Source organism: Xiphophorus hellerii, chromosome 15 (assembly GCF_003331165.1).
Source record: "Xiphophorus hellerii strain 12219 chromosome 15, Xiphophorus_hellerii-4.1, whole genome shotgun sequence".
NCBI lineage: Eukaryota > Metazoa > Chordata > Actinopteri > Cyprinodontiformes > Poeciliidae > Xiphophorus > Xiphophorus hellerii.
Window position 1 is genome coordinate 14,496,282 of NC_045686.1, and position 21,720 is coordinate 14,518,001.

The window sequence follows — 21,720 nt, forward strand, 5'->3', positions numbered from 1 at the left end:
CTCCATGATTTGGAACTTTTAAAACCCACACCAGATCTGCCAGCATCGTCACATAAAAGGATGATCTGTCGGGCCGATACAACCTGTCAGGACCACATTTTGTTTGCATTTAGGTGATCATAGTCTGTCAGAGGTTATGTAATGATTAATGACAGACTGATCCATTGATTGCTTAAACTTACTAAACTGTGATGTGCTAACACTGCACCTGTCTGCTCGTAACGGCATGTAAGAACAGGTGGTGTTATCTAATGTATTTTAAAGAGCATGTCAACACTAATTCCAAAGTACCAGTGCTCAGAATGTTCCTGCAGAGTCTGAGATTGTAAAAAAAAAAAACCCTCACAAAACAGCCAGCGGTTACACAGGGTTGTAAAGCAAATGTTGTTTAGGTAGGTCAAAGTAATACCTTCAAATATGTTTTGTTATTTCAATGATTATGGCTAAAAGCTAAGCCCCCCCCCCCCCCCCCCCCCCCCCGAGATTTAATGTTTCAGAAATAATGTAATATTTAAAACAAATATTTTAAATGAGTTCCAATATATATAAAAAAAGACTTTAACTACATGGAGTTTCTGGGATTTTTTTTCACTTCTCCTCGTATCCTTTACACTGCATGCTATAAACAACTTTTTTGTTTGTTTTTATTTATTTATTTATTTTTTTTGTTTGTTTGTTTAAATGTCACAAGTTCATCTTAGTTGAATGGAATGTGCTCTTATCTTTCCCATTTTGTAGAGTGGAAAGTCCTCTGTGTCACGTTATATTTGTTGCGCGGCGAAACAGGAAAGCATGGATTCCCAAGTCTCTTGTATACATTTTAAAACGTTAGTTCATTCCCTCAATTTTTTAAATTAAAAAAAATATGTATATATTTTTTAAAGTCCGTTCTAAAAATATATATATATATTTTTTTGACAGAAATCAACGTGGGATTTCGTTAAATGTCCTATTTTGCTTATTTTACATTGATAAGCTTTTAGAATGGGGCTTCATTTTATGACCAATTTTTTTCTTTTTTCTTTTTGCTGCTTCTGAGAGTTTTTGTGCCTATATATATTAAAGACCAGCCGGTGATGTGACGGCTGAGCGCAGACGGCGTCATGTGACAGGGGAGTGGCTCCAAATCAGGAAACACACACCACCGCTGCGAGTCTCAACGAAGGTAAAGTCCTAAAACTTCTCCAGAACCGAGCCGAATCTGGCAGTGACAGAGCCCACATATTAGGACTAGAACTCACTTTTACATCGCCGCTTTATTATTTAGCAGCAAAACGAAAGTTAATATGGAGGCTTCGGTAAACGGAATGCAGTATGCACTTTATTACTCACTTTTATACTCTCCATGTTCGTGTCAGCTGGTGGCGTTTGCTACTAATAGTTTCTACATCTAAAATAACTATTCGTTTTTGACATGCGAGGTAAAGTCGTTTGAATTTGTCCCGTTTTCCTGAGATTTAAATCCCTCGAGTGATTTCCGCATTGCTTGTGCTCCCAATGGGACACGCCGACATTGCAAAAAATGACACAAAATGAGACGTAAATGACGTCAGGGGAGAAATATTACGCAACTAAGAAGCAGAAAGGTTGTCTAAGGTGGATGCGACAGGTTAACAGCTGGTTCCCAGCAGGCCTGGCTCACTTCCCTTAAGTTACAGGAAGTGTGCATGGCTGACCCACATTGTGATTCCTCTGGCCCAACCCGGCTACACTGTAGCAGATAAATCCTTGAAACCAAACTAATCCTTACTTGTTTTAATTCAAGCAGTCTCTTTCTGTGGGTGGGCGCCACTGAGTCTGTGTGCTTTAATCAGTTGTTTGCATCTTACACATTCCCTTGTGTAAACTCATGTTGTGTTATTGTAAAACGTAGTTGGTCTGACTGCTGATTTTGAATAACTTTTATGGTACATTTTGACCGGCTTTTATTGCACATTGGTCACCATTGCTGTTGTGTTTAAAGTCCGTTGTAAAAAAAAAAAAAAAAAAGTGATATGCACCAATCAGCCTTTTACTGGCTGGTACTGAAATCAATTTTTTTTTAAGTCCAACATTCTCATTCTGGTTTTATCTAGTTTAAAAGAAAAGTAAAATGTTGTGTTGTAGACAGGTTATTGTTTTAAAAATAGACAGTTTGGAACAAAATGACCAAAAGCAGTTTGCAGTTTAACCAAGTTTTTAGTGTTTCACAGTTATTGTTCAAAATAAGATTGGAACATTGAAGGTGTTTGGGACCTTTATACATTAAAATAAATATATTCAAAATGAAGATAAACCACAGAACATAATCAATTGGTGTCACCACAAAAAAAAACAATGAAATTGTTTCTTAACTGTTTCTTAAGATGATCCACATACATCTGAAGTTATAGCTGGTATTACACCACAGTAGACACTGAAAACTCCCGTGTATATTCCCACAGATGAAGGCTACATGCTAAAAGCTACTGTCATGTGTTAGTCACGAGAGCAGCAGAGCGCAGTAGCTATGGTAATGAGATCTCAGCGTGACTTCATGAATGAGCTCTGATTGTGTTGCCGTGTGTCAGCGCAGCTTTCGCCATGGCGTACCACGCTGGGATTCCGGAGGATCCCAATGTTTTGGTCCAGAACATCAGCTCCAACATCCAGAGGATCACTGTGCTGAGTAATGCAGACACATTATCATCAGCGGCGCCCTTATTGAGGTTACAACCACTTTTCTGAATCACAGAATTGAGATTGTGATGTTTATTTCTCCCTTCTTGCTCAGCCTCGGAGTTGCAGAGAGCGGTATTCCTGCTGGGAACTGACCAGGACAGCAACCAGCTCAGACAGACGCTGTGAGTAATTTAGGCTTAGTTGGAGATGTTGCTTGTCTGTTTTTTTTCTTTTTCTTTTTTTTTAATGTAAAATTATTTGACTAAAAGTACATTGAGGTACCACGGAAAATCCTACCCACACATGTTTATGTAGATAAAATAAATCCTTCTAACTTAGAACCACAATAGGATTTTTTTTTTTTCAAATAATAAATAAATACTTTTTTTCTACAATAGTCAACAAAAACAACAGCAAGGCAACCAGCTGGCAAAAGACACCGACAAACTGATGAAAGTCTTCACTTCCCTTCCTATTGGCCCAGATCAGGTACACATTTTTAAATGGCTGTTTTGACCTGTGAGAAATCATAATAGTAATTTTTTACTCTGTTTTGGTGGCTTTAGCGGCAAAGGAAGCTACAGAAAGATCGGCTGCTGAACGACTTCTCCACTGCTCTGAACAGCCTGCAGAAGACGCAGCGGCAGGCGGCCGACAAAGAGCGGGAGTTTGTGGCTCGGGTCCGAGCCAGCTCAAGACTGTCGGTGAGTAAGAGGCCTCCTCACTGGATGGATGACCGTCAAAGTTTAAGAGCTTCTGAGCAGCTTTTAGTGTTCCTGTAGAGATTCCATTGTTTTAAATGTTCAAAAGGACATTTTTAGCTCATTTGTAATGGTACAAATAATAGATTTGGTCTTATTTTACTGTTGTGAACATTGTTTCAGCAGCAAAGTTGTTTTCTTCATGACTTGTGCCCTTTTGTACATTATAGTTACCAAAAAAATAATCAGAGGAAGTTGGGAGATTTTTATACTGCAGTTTACTTGCATGTATTTCACACTGTCAAGTAGAAACAGTGTCTTTGTATATGGTGCTTTCTTCAGAAGTGAGAACAAAACAGGAGCAGAAAACTCTTGAGGTTTATAATATAATTTTACAAAAATTGCAACACAACTCATAAAAAACTACTTTGAGCTCTGCAGCACGAGTGTTTTCAGTTTCAGACCCTCTAGCTGTTGATATAATGCTGAACACGGGTAAACTCATGCAAAATGTATACTTGACGATACAGTGAATTTGTGTCCTCCTCCACAGTAAGCTCTGGAACTGCTGGTTGAGGCTCAGAAACAAATCACTGATGTCTGGGAACTCTCCTCATATTCTATGGAAACGGCTTAATGCAGATGTAGTTGTCGCCATGCCAATGTGATCGGACGGCCAAGAAAGCTACAAGTAGATGTCTATTTGCTTTTTGCTGCTGGCACACTGTGAATTGGGGCCTGACAAAGTGCAAACTCATCTTGAATAAAATCACCTAACTTCTCAACCATCTCACAGAAGATTTAGCTGAAATGTGGAAATTGGACTTGACATCTAACTGGACTCCTGTCATCTTTGAAACAAAAATAACTTGGCTCGTCTTACATCCCTAAAAAGCATTTGTAACAATCTTATATAACACCAGATGTATGAGAAGTTCAGTTTTATAAGCGGCTCTCATGTTCCCTTTCCCTCATGCAGTACTGTGTTTAGACTTGGATTCCTTTGGGGGAGCCAACTTGCTTGGCAACTCTCTTCCCTCTTCGCTTATCTCACCAGACAGAGAAGTCTCTGTACCGACATTTTTCATTTTAATAAGCAGGATCAGTGACTTTCTGCTTTACGTAGCGCCTTAGGAATTGCAGTGCTGATGCCACATGAGGGTACATTTGATGAAGCACTTTATAGAGATTACACTTTATGCTTACTGAATCAATGTTTGGCTTAAGGAAACTGCTCTCTGATCAAACTTTCAAAATAAGGCACTTAAATATGTATTTTTATTTTTTTAACAGGGAGGTCAGCCTGACGACAGCTTTGGAAATGCACCTCCAAGGTTGAGTCAGAAGCTTTTAATAATGATTCATATTCCTTCTGCTGCTGCCATTGTAGTAAAAGTTTAAAGTAAACATTTCTGTGCATGCATCCACGCAGTTACTCCCAGGTGCAATCACAAGCGGAGATCATCACCGAAGAAGACCTGAGGCTGATCCAGGAGCGGGAGTCGGCCATCAGGCAGCTGGAGGTAGGATTCACACATGAAGCGAGCGTGACTCCTCAGCTCTGTGTGTTAGCAGCCAAAGATGCGAGCAGCACCTCATGCCTTGTGTTCTTTGAATTTAGTCCGACATCACAGACATAAATGACATCTTTAAGGATCTGGGCATGATGGTTCATGAGCAGGGAGACATGATAGGTGAGTATCAGTTATTTTTGGTGTCATTTTTCTTCTGTTGTAAGGCTAAACTACAGAAGAACAAGAAATAAGAGCCCCTTTGTTGGTTGTTTACTCCCAAAAAATGTAATAAAATTTGGCAAATTACATAGAATAAGTTAAAAATACGTACCATAACCTAGTCCCATGGATAATAGTAATTTTCCAGGTGTTGTGGTGGCACAGGGGTAAAAGCGCAACCCACATATGGCTATACCTATAAGTAGAAACACAATCCCACTTTTTAATCCTTTGCTTCCTGCCAATCCCATCTGGAATTTTTGTACCTGAAAATTTCAATGTTTCCAGCTAAAATCCCAGTAGAGCTTAGCAAAGCTCGTTATTAAGATTTGTTGACCCGAAGCTGACACTCTTTGCTGCAGTTGTCTAACAGTGATGTTTGGAAAAATAAACTCCTCCATTTCCATCATGCCCATTGTTGATAGCTGGCAAAATAAAATATGGGTCCTTCACCGTAGTGACCTGTGGCTTAAAAACAGGTCTTTGTGTGTTTGTACACAAAGAAACAGAACATTATGGATTACTAGTTAGACAATGCTGGAAACTCTGATCAACTCAAAATGTAAAATATAAATCAGAAAAGCTTCACTTACATTTTTAAAGAGATTGTTAGGAGTGTCAGTATGTTTGGCTCTGCTAATTTTAAAACTTCCTTCTTCATATAGGATTTTTTAAATATAAAAAATTCTCAAATTTCATGTAGACCAGGTGTCAGCAACCTTTAAAACCCTGAAAGCTATTTTTGTCTTCTATCCAGCTGAACAAAATTAGTTGATAACCAAAAAGGCAACATAATACAAATTAGCTTATTTTTACACTAAAAATCATAAGATTTTTTTAAGTTAAAAAACACATTTATTTTTGTATTTAGCTTAAATATTAAGAAAATTATCAAACTTTTACACAAAGAGAATTAATACATTTTCTTCATTTGACTGTTCTTTTTTTTTTTAAATGGAAAACATTGTTAAAAACGCACATAGATTGCACCCAACGGACAAAAATTACGTCATAAAGAGAATATTCCCAACAATAATGGCATCCTTTTTATTTCTGTTCAGGCCCCTGATCTAAACAAAGGCTCCATGATTGAAGGGACACATAAAGTTACTATCTTATTGTTCTCCACCACTCTCCTATTGCTTGAGCATCTCGATCACTAAGATCTACAGTACAGACCAAAAGTTTGGACACACCTTTCTTTATTTTCATGACTATATATAAGGCAATAAATCCCACTTATTAACCTGACAGGGCACACCTATGAAGTGAAAACCATTTCAGGTGACTACCTCTTGAAGCTCATCAAGAAAATGCAGAGTGTGTGCAAAGCAGTAATCACAGCAAAAGGTTGCTACTTTGAAGAAACTAGAATATAAGGGGTATTTTCAGTTGTTTTACACTTTTTTGTTTAGTGCATATTTCCACATGTGTTATTCATAGTTTTGATGCCTTCAGTGTGAATCTACAATGTCAATAGTCATGAAAATAAAGGAAACCCATTGAATTAAAAGGTGTGTCCAAACTTTTGGTCTGTACTGTATATCAGCTGTGGGGGGAAAAAAACGTAACAGTTGAAAGTTCATCCAACTCGTCAAATATATTATCAGCAAACAAAATGTGAAATGTTGCATCCAAGATGTCCTGAGATTTCAATTTTGCACACACTGAAATTAGGATTCAATATATTGTACAACTCCAACTGACAAAAATGCAAAGAAGACTAAGTCTGTGTCGTTGCTGATGTGTTGGCAAAAGTTGGTAAAGCTGATTTTGAGTTGTCAGCTCACTTGTTTTCTCTACAATGAGTCTAGGAAATTTGGAGTTAATAAAGCTGGTTTATGGTTTAGGATTATGTTCAGCTCTAGTAACTAATATGATGTGAAAATGGTGTAAATACTGTATGTGTGCATGTTTTGTGTTTTGCAGACAGTATAGAAGCCAACGTGGAGAGTGCAGATACCCATGTCCAGTCTGGCCAACAGCAACTTGCAAGAGCTGCAGAATATCAGGTAAAGTATAAAACAAAAAGAACATACATAACTGAGATGAATAGCTCAGAAGTAGCTTTTAATATTAAAAACATCAGTTTAATCATGATGAAGCAGAGTGTAGGATCACCTCTCCCTCCCATAAGAGGGAGACTTGTGAAGCAACAACATTAGTCACTGTGATTTCATAAATAACGGCACAGAAAAAAGGAAGCTCGCTCACTACTAAGTATTGTGGATCATCCATCTGCAGGATTCTTAAACAGTCTTAAAGCTACAAAATTAGACTTTTGTTTTCAAGACATTTGGGTAAAATTTGAAATGTTCTTTTTGTTTGTGTTCTACTTATTAATCATATTGGGGTTTTTTTTTTTAAGTTACTGAAAGCTGTAGACACATTCATGAATACAAACAGGGAATTTCATTGCCTTTTTTAGCCTCTTGATCATTTCAGTTCTGGATTTTAAATTGGACGTAAAGTTCTTGGATAAAGGATTTGAAATTTCGACCTGATCTTGTGACATTGTAATATCATTTAGCACAAAGTGATTTAAAGATCTTTGGATTTAAACTCAAATGAACCAGTTTTCTAAATGTGATGGCTCCAAAGTTATTGCCAGCTTTGTCAGGATGTCGAAAACAAAACAAATCAGCTCTTTGCCACACTGTTGAATCGGGCGCAGATTTTAAAAGCAGATGTTAAAAATGTGGAATTTCAAAATAAAGGGTAAAATGTGTATCATGCATTTTAATTTAAGAAACAACAACAAAAAAACTAGTTTTGATCCATATAATCCCCAAGAAACTTTAATTTTCTTGCTTCCTTTTTTTCAGCGGAGCTCCCGGAAGAAGATTTGCATCCTGCTGATAGTCCTGGCCGTTGCTGGTGTCGTAATAGGACTTATTATTTGGGGCTCTCTCAGAAAATAAGACCTTCCTCTTATTGTTGATGTTGTCAGCTGTGACAAAATATGAAACACAATCCCTCTTATCCTAAGTTGTCTGTCTATCTTACCCTCGTCGGCCTATTACAAAATTTGTTTGCCTTGTTTTTGACAATGATGGTAGATTTATTGTGAAAGGTGGCCTTAAGTGAATCATTTGATTTAGATGATACAGTGTTGATATATATATTTTTTTCCTTTTTATTGCTTCATTTAATAAGTGATGCCACAATTATTTTCCGAGTCTTTCTTTTGAATTGAATGATTATATAGATTATAGATAGCGTCTTGGTATAGTCTTGGAATTAATATGGAGGTAAGTATTGATCATCCTTCTTCCTGTCAGGTTATAAATGACAATTTCAGACAAACCAGATTCACCCAATACCTGCTATGCTTTAAGTTAGGAATGTGTACAGCAATTGAAATGATTTTGAGAATGCACATTTAGCAGTTTGAGCTATATTTAACACATTAAATTAAAATTAAAATATAAAGCTGTCTAACATTCCAGACAATAGAGGTAAGATTTGTTCCTTAGGTTCTTTATTTCTAATCAAAAATAGATATTTAAACAAGTTTTTCTTGGTCAAATAATGTATATACTGTCCATCCTGTACATAATTCACCTGGTGAGGGCTGAGCAATTCTGAGAATTTTTTTTTTCCCCTTTTATTTTATTTTATATGTGTGTGGTTTATTTTAACCCACTGACATTTGACACTCCTGTGCACCTTTACAATAATTGTTTGTTTTTTTTTGGTTGATTTGATCTCATATTCATTTGTAAAAGAAAATATCCAATTACGGTACTGTAGTTCAGTAGAAACTGTGTGATGACCATTAATTGGACTACTACCTATTATTCGTTGTATCATATACTGTACATGACCAATCCCAAACGTAAGCCAAAGCCCATGAAGGCCTGATATTATATGTACAGTCTTGTAATAAAAGACAGACATTAATGCCACAGTTTCAGAAATGTTCCAATGCCTTTGTAAAATCTTTTTCCAATGTATGATAATATGGAGGTTTAAGATGTGATTGTAATTCTCAATAAATTACAGAACAAATTGAGTGCAGATTCCCTGTCACTGGATAGAAAAACTGCATACAGATAGACATCTCAGAAATTAAGTATATTGTGAAAAGGTTTGATAGTTATCACTCATTTCAGATGGTGAAAATCACATGCAGTAGATTCATCACCCATGGAGTGAAATATTTTAATGCTGTTTTTGTTCAGATAATGAAAATGTTGGTCTGTGTGGTTGATGAAACTTGGTGGAGATGCATAGAAAAACTGCTGCATCCAAAAAGGATATTAAATGTCATCGATTCATATCTAGAGGAATCTTCTTGGTGAAGGATCTCCAGTTGCAGTCAGTCTTGCAATGAATCTGAAAAAGCCTCTGACTGTTGCTGTATGACGGCCAACAGCTCAATGTGGCAGAGATGATACTCTACAGTAACATTGTCTGCTATTTACATTTGATTGTATTTATATTTGATTGTAGCTCAGATCTTGTATATCATTTAAACAGTTGTAAAACCAATATGGTGTTGCCGCGGTTTCATAACCACCTCCATCTTCTAAACCTTTTTGATTTTTGCCATTAAACACTCTTTTTCCTCAGCTGCAGCATCTCTATGGCCGGACTGTTGGACTTTGACATCAGCACAGTTGTACATGACGTTAAAGCAAATAAACTCTAGATATAAGAAACGTCCTTTTGCTTCACTGATTTTGATCTTGGGCTATTTTTTTAAGCACAGACAGTCCTTGCTAAACTGGACCTGTCCAAAACCTGCATCTGGACTTTAGGTAACTTTCTGTGCAGCAAATTAATTTGTTCCCTATCATTTTGGAGGAGAAATATTTTGACTGGATGGATTATTTTTTCTGAACATCTGTGCTGATCCTGTGAGATGACTTTGCACAAAGTGTGGTAACTATCTGTGGCCTGTCAAATGTTACTTCTCCCTTAAAATGAATCTTTTTAATAACTATTTTAGCAATGTCCATAACTACTCTACTGCACAAATAACGACAGAAGAACGTACACACCAAACACGATCTCAAGCACAGAGAGGCTCTATGTTTTCTAATGTCAGACATTGGTCACAAGCTGTACACATGCTAACAGATTTGAGATTTATCTCCTGGTGCAATACTTACTCATATTGCATCGCGCAAAAACCTCTTAAACTACTTTCAAGCCTCATTTTTTTGTACAAGCAGACGTTTTGATCAGCTGCTCTTTAGTCTCCTTGAAGGATCTTTAAACTTTGACATTTTCTTTCTGTCCACACTTTGTATCTGATGTTGTTTAACATAATGTGCAGTGTATAAATAATGAGGCATGTAGACAAGGGGAGATAACAAATACTTTCTCTCTAGAGGAAGGGTGAAGCGTCTGAGAAAAAAATAGAAAAATGTCCTCAGAGACACATTAACCAGGAAGGAAAGGTATCTGTAGTGAACGAGTTCAGCTCAATAATTAAAGTTGAAGGAAATTTACATTTTTGTACAAGGTCTTGAAACGAAGCTGCTAATAATTATTCCCGCTTATTCTTTTGGGCTTCAAAGAGTTGGAAACCACACGGTACGTTATGTCCTTTCGTTGTTTATTGCATGAACTGAATGAAGTAATGGCCAACAGAGCACAGGGTGAGGGAGCAGCCTGGAGTTACCTCATGCATGTCAGAGCAGACAGTGTTGGAGTTGGACTCGGATATGGAAGTAGCAGGCTGCCGTGACGCAGGAGGAGAACTTTCCTTGGCAGGATGAGAGACGAGGCAGATTTGGATCTTGAGTTTGTAAATACAGTTTGGCGTCGGTAAGACAGGGAATATTTTCGGGGTCAAACTTAGAAAGTTGCAGGTTGCCGTGAAGAGCTGAGCAGGATTTTCCTTTCCAACCAAACTTTCGCAGCTGTGGAAACTCAGGAAAGCTTTTAAGGAGTTCAGAGTCACTGACACAATTTTCTCATGTTTATTTTACCGGATAATGTGTTAAAAAAGGTTAAAAGTGGAGGGTAGGACTGGAATCAACAGATGTTTATTTTTGGTAGTGTGATAAATTACTGTCTTTCCAAAATGCCCTGGGGAACCACAAACAATCCCAGGAGCTGGACTAACCCCAGACAAAGCAGAATTACCTGAAGTCTGAAGTCATCTTTTGTGATGAATAGCAGAAGTAACTCATCTGCACAAACACTGAGCTCACTGACATCAGGCTTGAATTTACGTGATTGTTGAAATGGCAAGCTGCTCCTAGTTTTCCTTTCCACAGGGAAGCTGCAACACGCTTTTTCCTGCAACATCAGTTTAATGGAAGGTGACTCTTTTCCATGTAAACAATCAAGAAAGAGGAGACTTTAATTTGCAATTGGCGCGATGGCAGTATTTAAAGTCAAATATAGAAAATGTTCTTCATAATTATAAAGTCCTAAATGTTTTCTTGGAAACTTAAAACACCCATGTCTGTCCAAAGGTTTTTTATGTTGAATGAAAAGGTATTTCTCCTCTATGACTTATTAAGGCTTAAATGCATTAAACATTATTTCCATCTAATCATGAACCTGGCAAACCCGCTTCATTCTTAAGGACTGCGCAGTGGTAGAGGTGTTCTTGATATACAGTACAAAGAAGTGAATATAATCTTGTTAAAATACTATTTTTTGTTATGTAAAAAAAAAAACACCATAAATAAAAATCTGATCTTAAAAATATACAATATGTACACACTTTTTAAACTGATGCTTTAATGAAGTATAATTTTCTTCTTTTCTTTGGAGTCTATCAGCATCCTACATTTTTCTGACACAGCAGTATTTTCTGTCTAATAGAGTCATGGAATATGATGAAGTCATGCTGAAACGATTCTTCTGATAAACTCCTGCTTTTTGTTCATTTGGGTGTGTGCTTTAACTTTCTAGACAGACATCTGAAAGTTTAGGAATAAAAACCTGAAAAAAAGAAATAACTATTTAATCTGAAGAAAGGAAAGTATGATGTCACACTGTGAGTGTGGGGTGTGTTTTCTGACCCTGACCTTAAGGATGCAAATGACAAATCCTACTAAGATAGTTAAACTTTACTTTAGTTTAGCGACTATATTCACAAAGATTAATCAATATTTGACGTCTGGTGTGACTAAACACTGAAGCCGAAACAAAAAATGCTGTACCAAATTCTTTATTTGAGGGTTTGGATACGTAGGCAACCAGATTATTTCACATTTACATTTTCTCTCCTAAATATTTTTTTCAGGTAATTTGCACAGAATAGGTTATTAAATGATTTATCATGGTCCTTGTTTTGTTCCCGGCAGATAATTAAAAATAAATACCTTTTTATAGAAGACTTGTATTGTTTACGTGAACATTTCTTGAAAAAAACAAACAACAAAAAAAAAACAGGAATTGTTTTGCGCCAGTGTCTAATAAAAAAGAAATGCAGCCACCAGAGGGCAGTGTGGCATCACTTGCAGATTCGCTAGTTTTATAACCTCCTATGGGAACGTTCATTGAATGTTTTCAGATAAAATAGCACAGCTAAATGTTTTGGTGCAACCAGCACTGAACAGATTTCCCCGACAACAGCCACTCAGCATAACTGCAGTGCAGATGGCCAACAGTATGCATAGAGCAGAAACGTATTTTACGCACTTTCTGAGAAAAAACCCCCCAGTTGGTTGAAACAATCCTCCGATAATTGAACCACGTCAGTCAGAGCTTTGATTTTTCCCTCCAATGGGTTTTTATCACGTCTGCTCATCAGCTTTGATCTGACTCAAAACCCGCTAAGACTGTGGCACTCCTCATAGTCCCTGTCTTGTGCTCCTGGATCAAGACAGGGATTTTCAGTCTGCTCTGAGGCTAAAACTGATGATCAGTTTCTGGAGAAAAGAGCACAAACTTATTGCACTTTTAACCATATTCCTCTTCTCTGCCCTCCTCCAATCTCCACCTGCAATGCTGAATCAGCCTGCATATCTTGCAGTCTAAAGTTGTTTTTTTAAACATTTTTCTCTTACCAGAAAAATTTAAAAAATCACTGTAGCGTTAACAGAATAAACGAGAATATTGTTTTAAGGATATTCTAATTCATCAATGCACACATGGACAAAAGCTCTTTCATCAGAAGCTCTAGACGAAGTAAAGTGTGTTGTTGACAACATGTGTTATCCGTCCACTTGTAATCCTCGGGGATGTCCGGAGCTGTAGAGGGCAGCATTCCTACCTGAGACGCAGGAATGTGACATTTATTTTGGAGTGCAGCATGAGGAATGCACTGTTTGCTTCGAAAATGTCCTCTCTGTGTGGTGCATGAATATTTAGAGAAAAGTCATAAATAAAGATGAGATACAGTTGGCACTGATGGTATGACACCTGGCAGCACAACAGAAAAATGTGCCATCAGGTTTTTTTTTTGTTTGTTTGTTTTGTGGGGGGGGGGGGGGGGGGGGGGGGGGTTGGATTTGGAGGCTTCTTTTTATTCTGGTAAATATTGATGTTTTAAAGAGGAGGAAGTAGCCTTCGGCCATGAGACAGGATGTTCTATGCATGATTTATCACCGCTGCACTCACCTGTTGTTGTGTTTGCTTGGTACATTTAAGCACTTTCATTCAGTTTGGTTTGGGTCCATTTTGCAAGTAGAGCAAGAAATTAAGTAAATGTGCAGCATTTCTTCAACACATTGTAGCTGTCTTGGCCTGGCCATTGTAGTTTGAGTAGTTGAAGGTCACTCAGAAAGAGGCCCCTGTTCACTAAAAATCACAAAGAGCCAAATTCAGCACTTGGTGCAGCTTAAGGAAAGGAGTGAACAGGAAGCTCATGTGAACTTCTAAAATACCAACGCTATAAAACGTTCCCAGAGGCTGTTAATCCACCAGACATAAAGATAAAAAACATTTTGGGAGAAATTGTTCGTGGGACAGTCAGTGTTTGCTCTGCTTCCATATAAAAGCTGCCTAATAGTCCTTATCTGTATTGGAGGGATAGGTTCTAAGTTCAGAACAAAAAAATAATAACAATTCACATTCTTAATTAAGTTTTTGTTAGATATATTTCATGTCTTCACTCACTTCTGAATGACTGACGAATATCCAGGATGCATGTACTAAAATGATCCGTAACATAAAGAAGCTGCAAAATTCAACTTTTAACAAGCATTTGTAGCATTTAAGTCACTATTTGCCCTAGCTTGATGTAATCTTTGCAGTTGTGATGTATTAATGGTGTATTTTAGTACTAACATCATCATTCAACCAGGCAGTAATATCTCCAATACCTTATTTAATGAGATACTTCTCATTAAAGATTTATCTTCTCACTAGAAAGGTGTACCTAATAAAGTGGCCAATGAGTAGCCCCACCTTGTGGTGGTTGAAGGACATAGCAACGTAACTGGCTTCAGAAACATCAACGTTATCTAATGCAATAATAAAACACTGAGAGGAATAAAAAAAAAAACTGAAACTGAATCTTCATTTGTTGTTCAGGCTCACACACAAGGAAGAGTCAGCTTCGCTGCTCAGCTAGCTGCCGCAGGAATTTAGAAAAGCAAAGGTTTAAAACTCCAACGAGCTTTAAATAATTGCAGTTTTCAGGCATGATTACAAAAAGATTCTCGGTAAGCCCAGTTTATTTCTAAAGTAATAAAATAAGGCATACATGCATCTCCAAGCTACTGGTCAAGTGGACAATATTATTTGTTTACACACAGGTAACATTAACAAAGACTTTCTTGCACTCTGCCATTAAAGTCAGCTGTTCTTCACATATTGCAGACTTAAATACCATCCTCGTTTGCTCAACTCTTGAATCATCTCCAGTAAACACACAACACTATGTGCACAGCAAATGTTACCAGCAGGGGGGGAAAATGCAGGAAGACAAAGTAAGCTAAAGTCGCTCTGCCCAACAGACGTGATGACCTCGCCATAGGGGGGAATGAAGGACAGAAGGAGGTGGAGACAGAGAAAGGCAGGACGAGTGTCTTCTAGGTGGCCATGATGTTGTGCAGGAAGGATGTGGGCACTGGTCAGGCCACACACGCTTACACACGCCAGCACACCCACACGCACACGCACACAGCTCAACCCAGTCGTAGTAGCAAGGTCATGTCTAACTGCAACTCTTATTGATGTGCAGGAGTAAGATTTAACTTTGTGGTGGACAACCAGAGGAATTACATTCTGGATAAGTATGTTTAGGTATTTGACTCTTGGTTTCTGTAATGGTGGGTAATAAATTGAGGGTGTATGTCTTGGTGGGACTGGAGGGATTTGGCCTGGAGCAGGAAGTTCCTGCTAAACCAGAGTTGGAGATTCTGGAGGGAGTTGAAAAACATACCAGAAGAGTGTGCCAAGCAGCGCTCCACTCAAAATGTGTAATTTGAGGCAGTAAATCAGCCAGGTCCACATCATTTTCTGTTTTTCGACTATCGGCGCTCTCGAGAATTTAACTTTTTAGTAGATCTAAACTTCAATGTGACTATATGAAGTAAAAATGCAAAAACATGCAGCTTATTGAAAACAGGATTTCACTGCTATTATTAACATATCCTTGTCAGGAGCACTCAGTGATTTATTCCTGTAATTTGCAGCGGTGGAAAGCGTTTGACGTCAGAAGAAGACAAAGCAAACGGCAGAGGAGGTGCGAGGAGGAGCTCAAGCATATTTGAGTGAGCAGGTGGGGCCTTTGGGGTCAAAAGTCGAGAGGCAATGACGGGTGGGACGCTGTGGTGGTTGGGTGAAAGCCGGTCAGCAAACACAGTTTGTCGTCACAAACACACAAACTACACGGACAGCAACAGAAAAAAGATGAGTGTGCAAGACAGGAAGACGAGAGTGAGGGAAGTTGGAAAAAAAGGAGAAACGTTGAAGGAGGGAGGCCCTCGGGTTTATTCACGATGTCATGATATGTTCGTCATGTTCCTGTGTGGTGCCGTCTCTCACATGAACGGAAAGTAGTTATGTGCAGTCAATCATATATACCATACAACTCTCCACGCCATGTTTTCAGAGTCCATGATTGCGCCTATGACTGTTTGTTTCTCAACAACATGGGCGAGATTTGAGTTGTCTTGATCGACAGCTACATGTCAACGTTTTTTGGACTCTTATCCTTTATTAAGCACTCAGTGGTTTCAACATTGGACCTTTTGTAAGTTGTACAATGCGACCAAACCCACATGACCTCGTCGATCTCCATTATGTGACCTTCACTTTCAGTTTTGACTGACTGTCAGATGGCTCGGATACTGCCTGTTGGCCCCACTTGTGATTCCTCTTTCTTGTTTTGCATTTTATTTCTGCTTTTTTATTCAACCTTCGCTTAACCAGGATAGGATCCCATCGAGATCAAAAACTGCAAAGGCAGTCCTGGCCAAGAGGCAGCAACAGATAGAGCACCAAAAAGTTACAGAGTTAAAAGAAAACGACGAGATATGAAAAACGGTTGCATGCTATTGAATCAGCTTCAATAACTTAGCTTGGAGGTAAAGACGCTCAATGTTCCAGCTCAATGTGTTAACTGATGTACCAAATTATGCCAATATTAAACCACCACTAATGAGGGTGTGCAGTCTTCAGTAAGTCTGCTAATGATCTGTGTGATTAAAACTCATTAGGTCATTGTTCAATAAATGTAAGATTTCATACAAAATCTGCATCTTCACTACTCCTTTACTTAAACCATCACTGGACATTGACGGGAATTTTCTACGTCAATATAAAATGTTATTAGAAAAAGCATCATGTTCGCATTGTACATTATGCAGGTTTGTAACATATTGCAGGTTTTACATTGTTCTGCTGCTTTTACTTACATGTCTAAGGAAATCCATTACTAACGTATCGGCTGTTGATTTGTTGTGCAGTGGTTGCTTCCGTCTCTGAGATTTCATGTTTTGTACCTTGTAAGACTCCTGGGCAATTCTGAAAATCTTCTTAATCACTAGCAGGAGGGAATCAGTCTTGTTCAGGTCAGGAGTGAAGAAAACTGGCGTTCAAGTATCCCAGCTGTGGTTTGATGGGTTTTAAAACTTGCATTGTTGGATTAAATTATCAGTAAAAAGAAGTTTTCTGACAAGTTTTCAAGATTACCAGCCAGTTCAAAAATACTTCACCTTCCCTGTTTTTGTTTTATTTTTATTTATTTTATGTATCAACTTGTTTTGTTTCCCAGACTCTGGGCACATGCACACTGATATGTTTACTCCTGACAAACCATAATAGCTGATTTCTTCAGCTAAATGTTTTTTTTTTCAATCTGCAATTTCAGTTATTTGTTGATCAATCTTCAAGCATTAGAGAAGAAGACACAACTGTCCAAAGAGGATCTAACCAGACCAGTCTAACCCCATGTTTCTGTTCCGGACAGATCAATCCAACCCTCAAAGGTTCACGTCTGTCACCGCATTAAAACATTTTCTTTTTCCACCTCCTGTAAAAGACCTTTGGTTTTTGCTTTAATTTATCTCGAGGATATTTGCCAGGAACACATGCTCTCTTTCATCAACTCCCCACTTCACACGTTCAAACGGGCAGGTCAACACACATCGAAACCTGCCAGATGCCGAGTGCGACCACAGCTTCTTACTGTCGGCCAGGCAGGCCGCTCCATCAGAGCAATTTTGATGTTCAGAAATTGCTCACAGGCAAAAGGGGAGGGGAGAAGGTCAGACTCACTTACCAGAATAACAAATCTGTAACTCTGCCTCAATCTTCTATCAAGCTTCTTAGTAAAAAGCAGCTTACTGTAAATTAAATCTGAACCAATGTGTTATATTGATTCAGCAACAATTTAACAAGCCATAGTGGTGTACATGGGCACGCTATGTTCAGGTTGCACTAATATTCTTTTCCAAAATGGGGAATCTTGAGGTGACGGTCATTTCATATTGTTTTTACTAGACCCAGAACAAACTGAAATCAATCAATCAATCAATATATTATATTATTATTATATATATTATATATTATATATATTATAGCACTGGTTAAAATACCCAGCAAAAATATTCATGTCAGCAGCTGTGTTTCCATTGACCTTAATGTTGCACAAACTGGAATTACGAACATAAATTTGTTTTATGAAAACATGGCAGTTTTGAAAAAAGTCTTTTGGCACCAGTTTATTTTGCAAAACTGCAATGGAAACACTTCTTTCGCATCCCTCTGTCATGTGCAAAAGCATGTAAAAAAGACATGGAAGGTGACGAGAAGTGGTAGAAGGATGATGGTGCATTTTTATTTTTTGAGGATTTTAACTGTATTTCTTATCCAATGGAAACACCGCAATTGCAAATTGTGTTTTTGTACATTAGTTTTGTGCACATATGTAATAAAACGCAGCAACTGAAGGCTTTACCATTTTGTCTTGTTGCAATCAGAAACATTTGTGTATCTTGCACCTTTACACAAAAAAGCATATAACTGTAAAACGGAAAGAAAATTATACATGGGTTTAAGTAATTTTCTTTTCAAATCTTTAAAAAAAATCCCTTTTTTTATCTTTATCAGGATAATGTTTTAGTGAAAATCAGTTTTTAAGTCTTGCCACAGATTCTTTGGGCTTTGGAAGGTGCCCAGCCTTTTGCAGCTCCACCAACAACGTTTTAGTTATTAATTTTGTTCCATAATGGTTCCCATCAAGTCTGACTAGCTTATTCATCCCTGCAAGAGAAAAACATGATGCTGTCACCTCCATGTTTGTAAGTGCGGATGGTCGGTATAGGGTGGTGTAAATTGCTGGTTTTTCGTCAACGCATAGTGCTTTGAATGCAGGAAAAACAATTACTTTGGGCTCATTTGACCAGAGTACCTTCTTCCACAGGTTTGCTACATCGTTTGTGGTAATTTTTTCTCAGAGTTGGGTCCTATTGAACTCCTGGCTGCTTTTCTTTTTTTAATTCTTTCCTTGCCTAACCTGTCAATTGAAGTGGACAGCCTTGTTTTGGTAGGTTTATGGTTTTGCCATACTCTTTCCATTATCATATGATGGACAAATGTTCAAAGCAGGGTTCTATGACCCAGCCCATTTTAACCTGTCTGCAACTTTGTTTTGTCTCCTGTTTTTCTTGGTCTCAATGATGCTGTTTGTCTACCAATGTAGCCAGCAAACCTCCAAGGTTAAAGCTTGTGATCATAAGGCTACAAAATGAGAAAAAAAAAAGCCCAAGGCGTATAAATACCTGGGGGTTTGTGTAACTAGGGAAAACACAGTCAGTCTATTGTGTCACTGTACAGAGCAGTGTCCAATGTCAGTCCTTGAGGGCCAGTGCCCTGCATGTTTTAGATGTTTCCCCGCTTCAGCACACCTGAATCCAATGAATGGTTCATTACCATGCCTCTGCAGGACTTGATGACATGACGAGGAGTTTAATTCAGACATCTGGATCAGCAGCCTTGGAGAACGGACGCCTCCAAAACTAGAAGAGCACTGCAGTTAAGTCATTCCTCCACAGGACATATAGTGAAATATCTAAAAAGAAATTGGTGGTGGTGACACAGACGGTGACCACCTGCGGTCTGCCTGTGGCTCATTGCTCCAGATAAACAGGTCGGCGCTCTGCTTTTCAAAAACAGCTCTTCCTTCATGCGGCGGCGTGTTGCTCTGGTCAGACCAGTCTGAACTGCCCCTCGCCAGCACACGGCCGCCTCGGCATCAAACGGTATTTTTAATGAAGTGGTCAAAAGCTATTGCACAAACATTCTAAAGTAGCTTAGGTCAACAGTGTCCCTGAGCCTGTTCTGTTAGCTGGAATGCTCCTGCGCGCCGTGAACAGGCCTCTCTTTGTTTTTCCGTCCAGCAGCCTCACGCCACACCGTACTGCACAGGAATCCTGTTTGTTTTCTTTCAGATTTCTCAACCTAGTTCGCTCTGATGTACAAGCATGTGTGTGTGCTTGCTGCGCCTTGAGGTGTGCATTAGGTGTGCATCTGCGCTTGTATCAATACAGCAACAGTATGGCCCATTGACCGTGTGGTCATTATAAGACAGTGCCAAGGTTCACAAGCTTTAAACTGGAACGCACTGTAAAATGCACTTATTGTAATTCCAGCCAACAACAGTTTGGGCCGTGCATAGATAGGATGGAAGAGTCCCAGATGGATGTCTGTTGGATAAAAACGGGTGTATGTGCTGTAAATGTTTCGCCACTCATTCATTCTAGCTAAGTCCACTAATTTGGTCAATAATCTGCAATTATCCAAAATACGGTTCTTTTTAATGCCCTTCATGCTGACTGGACAACCCCCTCACGCCTCCCGTCTGCCTCATTAAGTCCTCCTTTCCCCTCATTCTGATTTTTAACGTTGGCTGACCAGACCAGAGGAATTCATTATCCCGGAAATCTTTCACAACAGTTTCAATCAAGCATTCAAGGCAGTTTCTGACAGTGAAACAGGAGACTCGTTAATTCTTCTTTCAGTGACCTTCACTGTCTGGAATATATGAGCTGTAACCCTGGAAATAAGGATAACAGTAACCAACTCCATATTAAAACTATAAGGTTTTCTGATTACCCTGATGTGGGAAAACTATTGGATAGATAGTCATAAAAAAATTAAGATATATTTTGTTATTTTACTGTAATTTTACTTGAATGCAATGCATTTTGTGTTTTATTATTAAGACCCCAAAGAAATCTTGGGTTTGACTACTTCTATTATTACCCACTTATAGTAGCAGTACCTGTTTAATAAGAAAAATGGTAAGCCAATGACTTACCATAAAAACATGGTCTTTAAGATTAAAATGTTACATCAGAGCAATAAAAACATTTTTTAATAGAAATTTATGGGTTCTGTGAAAAGTATTCTAAGCACCTGCTGGATTTTTGTCGCATTTAAAAGATATTTTTAATCTCATGAACAAGCTTCATCAGAATGCATATTATAATTTATTGAACATGATTGTAAGAATAGAATGGAATTAGATACATTCGGAGTTATTTCCTGACAGAAAGTGTAACTCTAGAATTGCCCTGCATCTAGCCTCTTGTTTCCCCAACATGATCCATGTTTCATTCTGGGTATAGTGTGTTCATTTGTGTTGTGTTTAGTTTTTTCCTACATAAAGCATGGAGGCAAAAAATGTGCATTTGCATCTCCTCTGACCAGAGCACCTTCCTGCTCCTCCTCTTCATCAGATTTCTTCTGGCTCATGCTGTGTGGACTAAAGTGCAACATGAACTTCTTATGGCTTTCTCCTTGCCACTTATCCATAAAAATGTTGTTCAGTTAACAGACTTCCACCTGAGTGCTGGATCTCTGCTGCTCTGACCTTTTGACTGATTTTTTGATTAACGCTCTCCTTGCTCTGGCTGATAGTTTAGGAGGACGGTCACCTACCTGTCAGACTGTACACTTGAACAGTGGATTGTAAGATGTTTAAACCTTGGGATATTGTTTTATAATTTATCAATCTACTAAACATCACAGATTTCGTCTTGATCTATCTGCTGTGGGGATCTACAGTATATGTGCTGTTTGTTTGCAAATATTCTTTATAATAAACTTTTGAAGCCTGCACAACACAGCCGGATGAAATGGGTCAGCATATTCAGAATCAAATTTATTTCTATTAATACCACTACTATTTATAATAACTAATTACACACAGTATTTACTAATCATGAAGGAACTGGTCTGATCTTCTTAGGGGTGTCACTGTAATGATAGCACTGAATGCC

At 38.3% G+C, this 21,720-nt stretch overlaps 1 protein-coding gene across 2 annotated transcripts; it reads left to right on the top strand.

The window, feature by feature from the left end:
• The first annotated feature begins 1,066 nt into the window (after positions 1-1,066).
• stx7l (syntaxin 7-like) lies at positions 1,067-9,089 on the top strand. 2 transcript variants are annotated; one of them, XM_032585734.1, is made up of 10 exons: positions 1,067-1,165; positions 2,555-2,647; positions 2,753-2,822; positions 3,039-3,129; positions 3,207-3,344; positions 4,635-4,675; positions 4,774-4,864; positions 4,963-5,035; positions 7,004-7,086; positions 7,900-9,089. In XM_032585734.1, exons 2-10 carry the CDS (start codon positions 2,563-2,565, stop codon positions 7,993-7,995), a joined length of 768 nt encoding a protein of 255 aa, XP_032441625.1. In that variant the 5' UTR covers positions 1,067-1,165; positions 2,555-2,562; the 3' UTR covers positions 7,996-9,089. The 2 variants fall into 2 exon arrangements, with proteins under 2 accessions (XP_032441625.1, XP_032441624.1); XM_032585733.1 differs by lacking the exon at positions 1,067-1,165 and having other exon boundaries at positions 2,301-2,647.
• Positions 9,090-21,720: the final 12,631 nt, after the last annotated feature.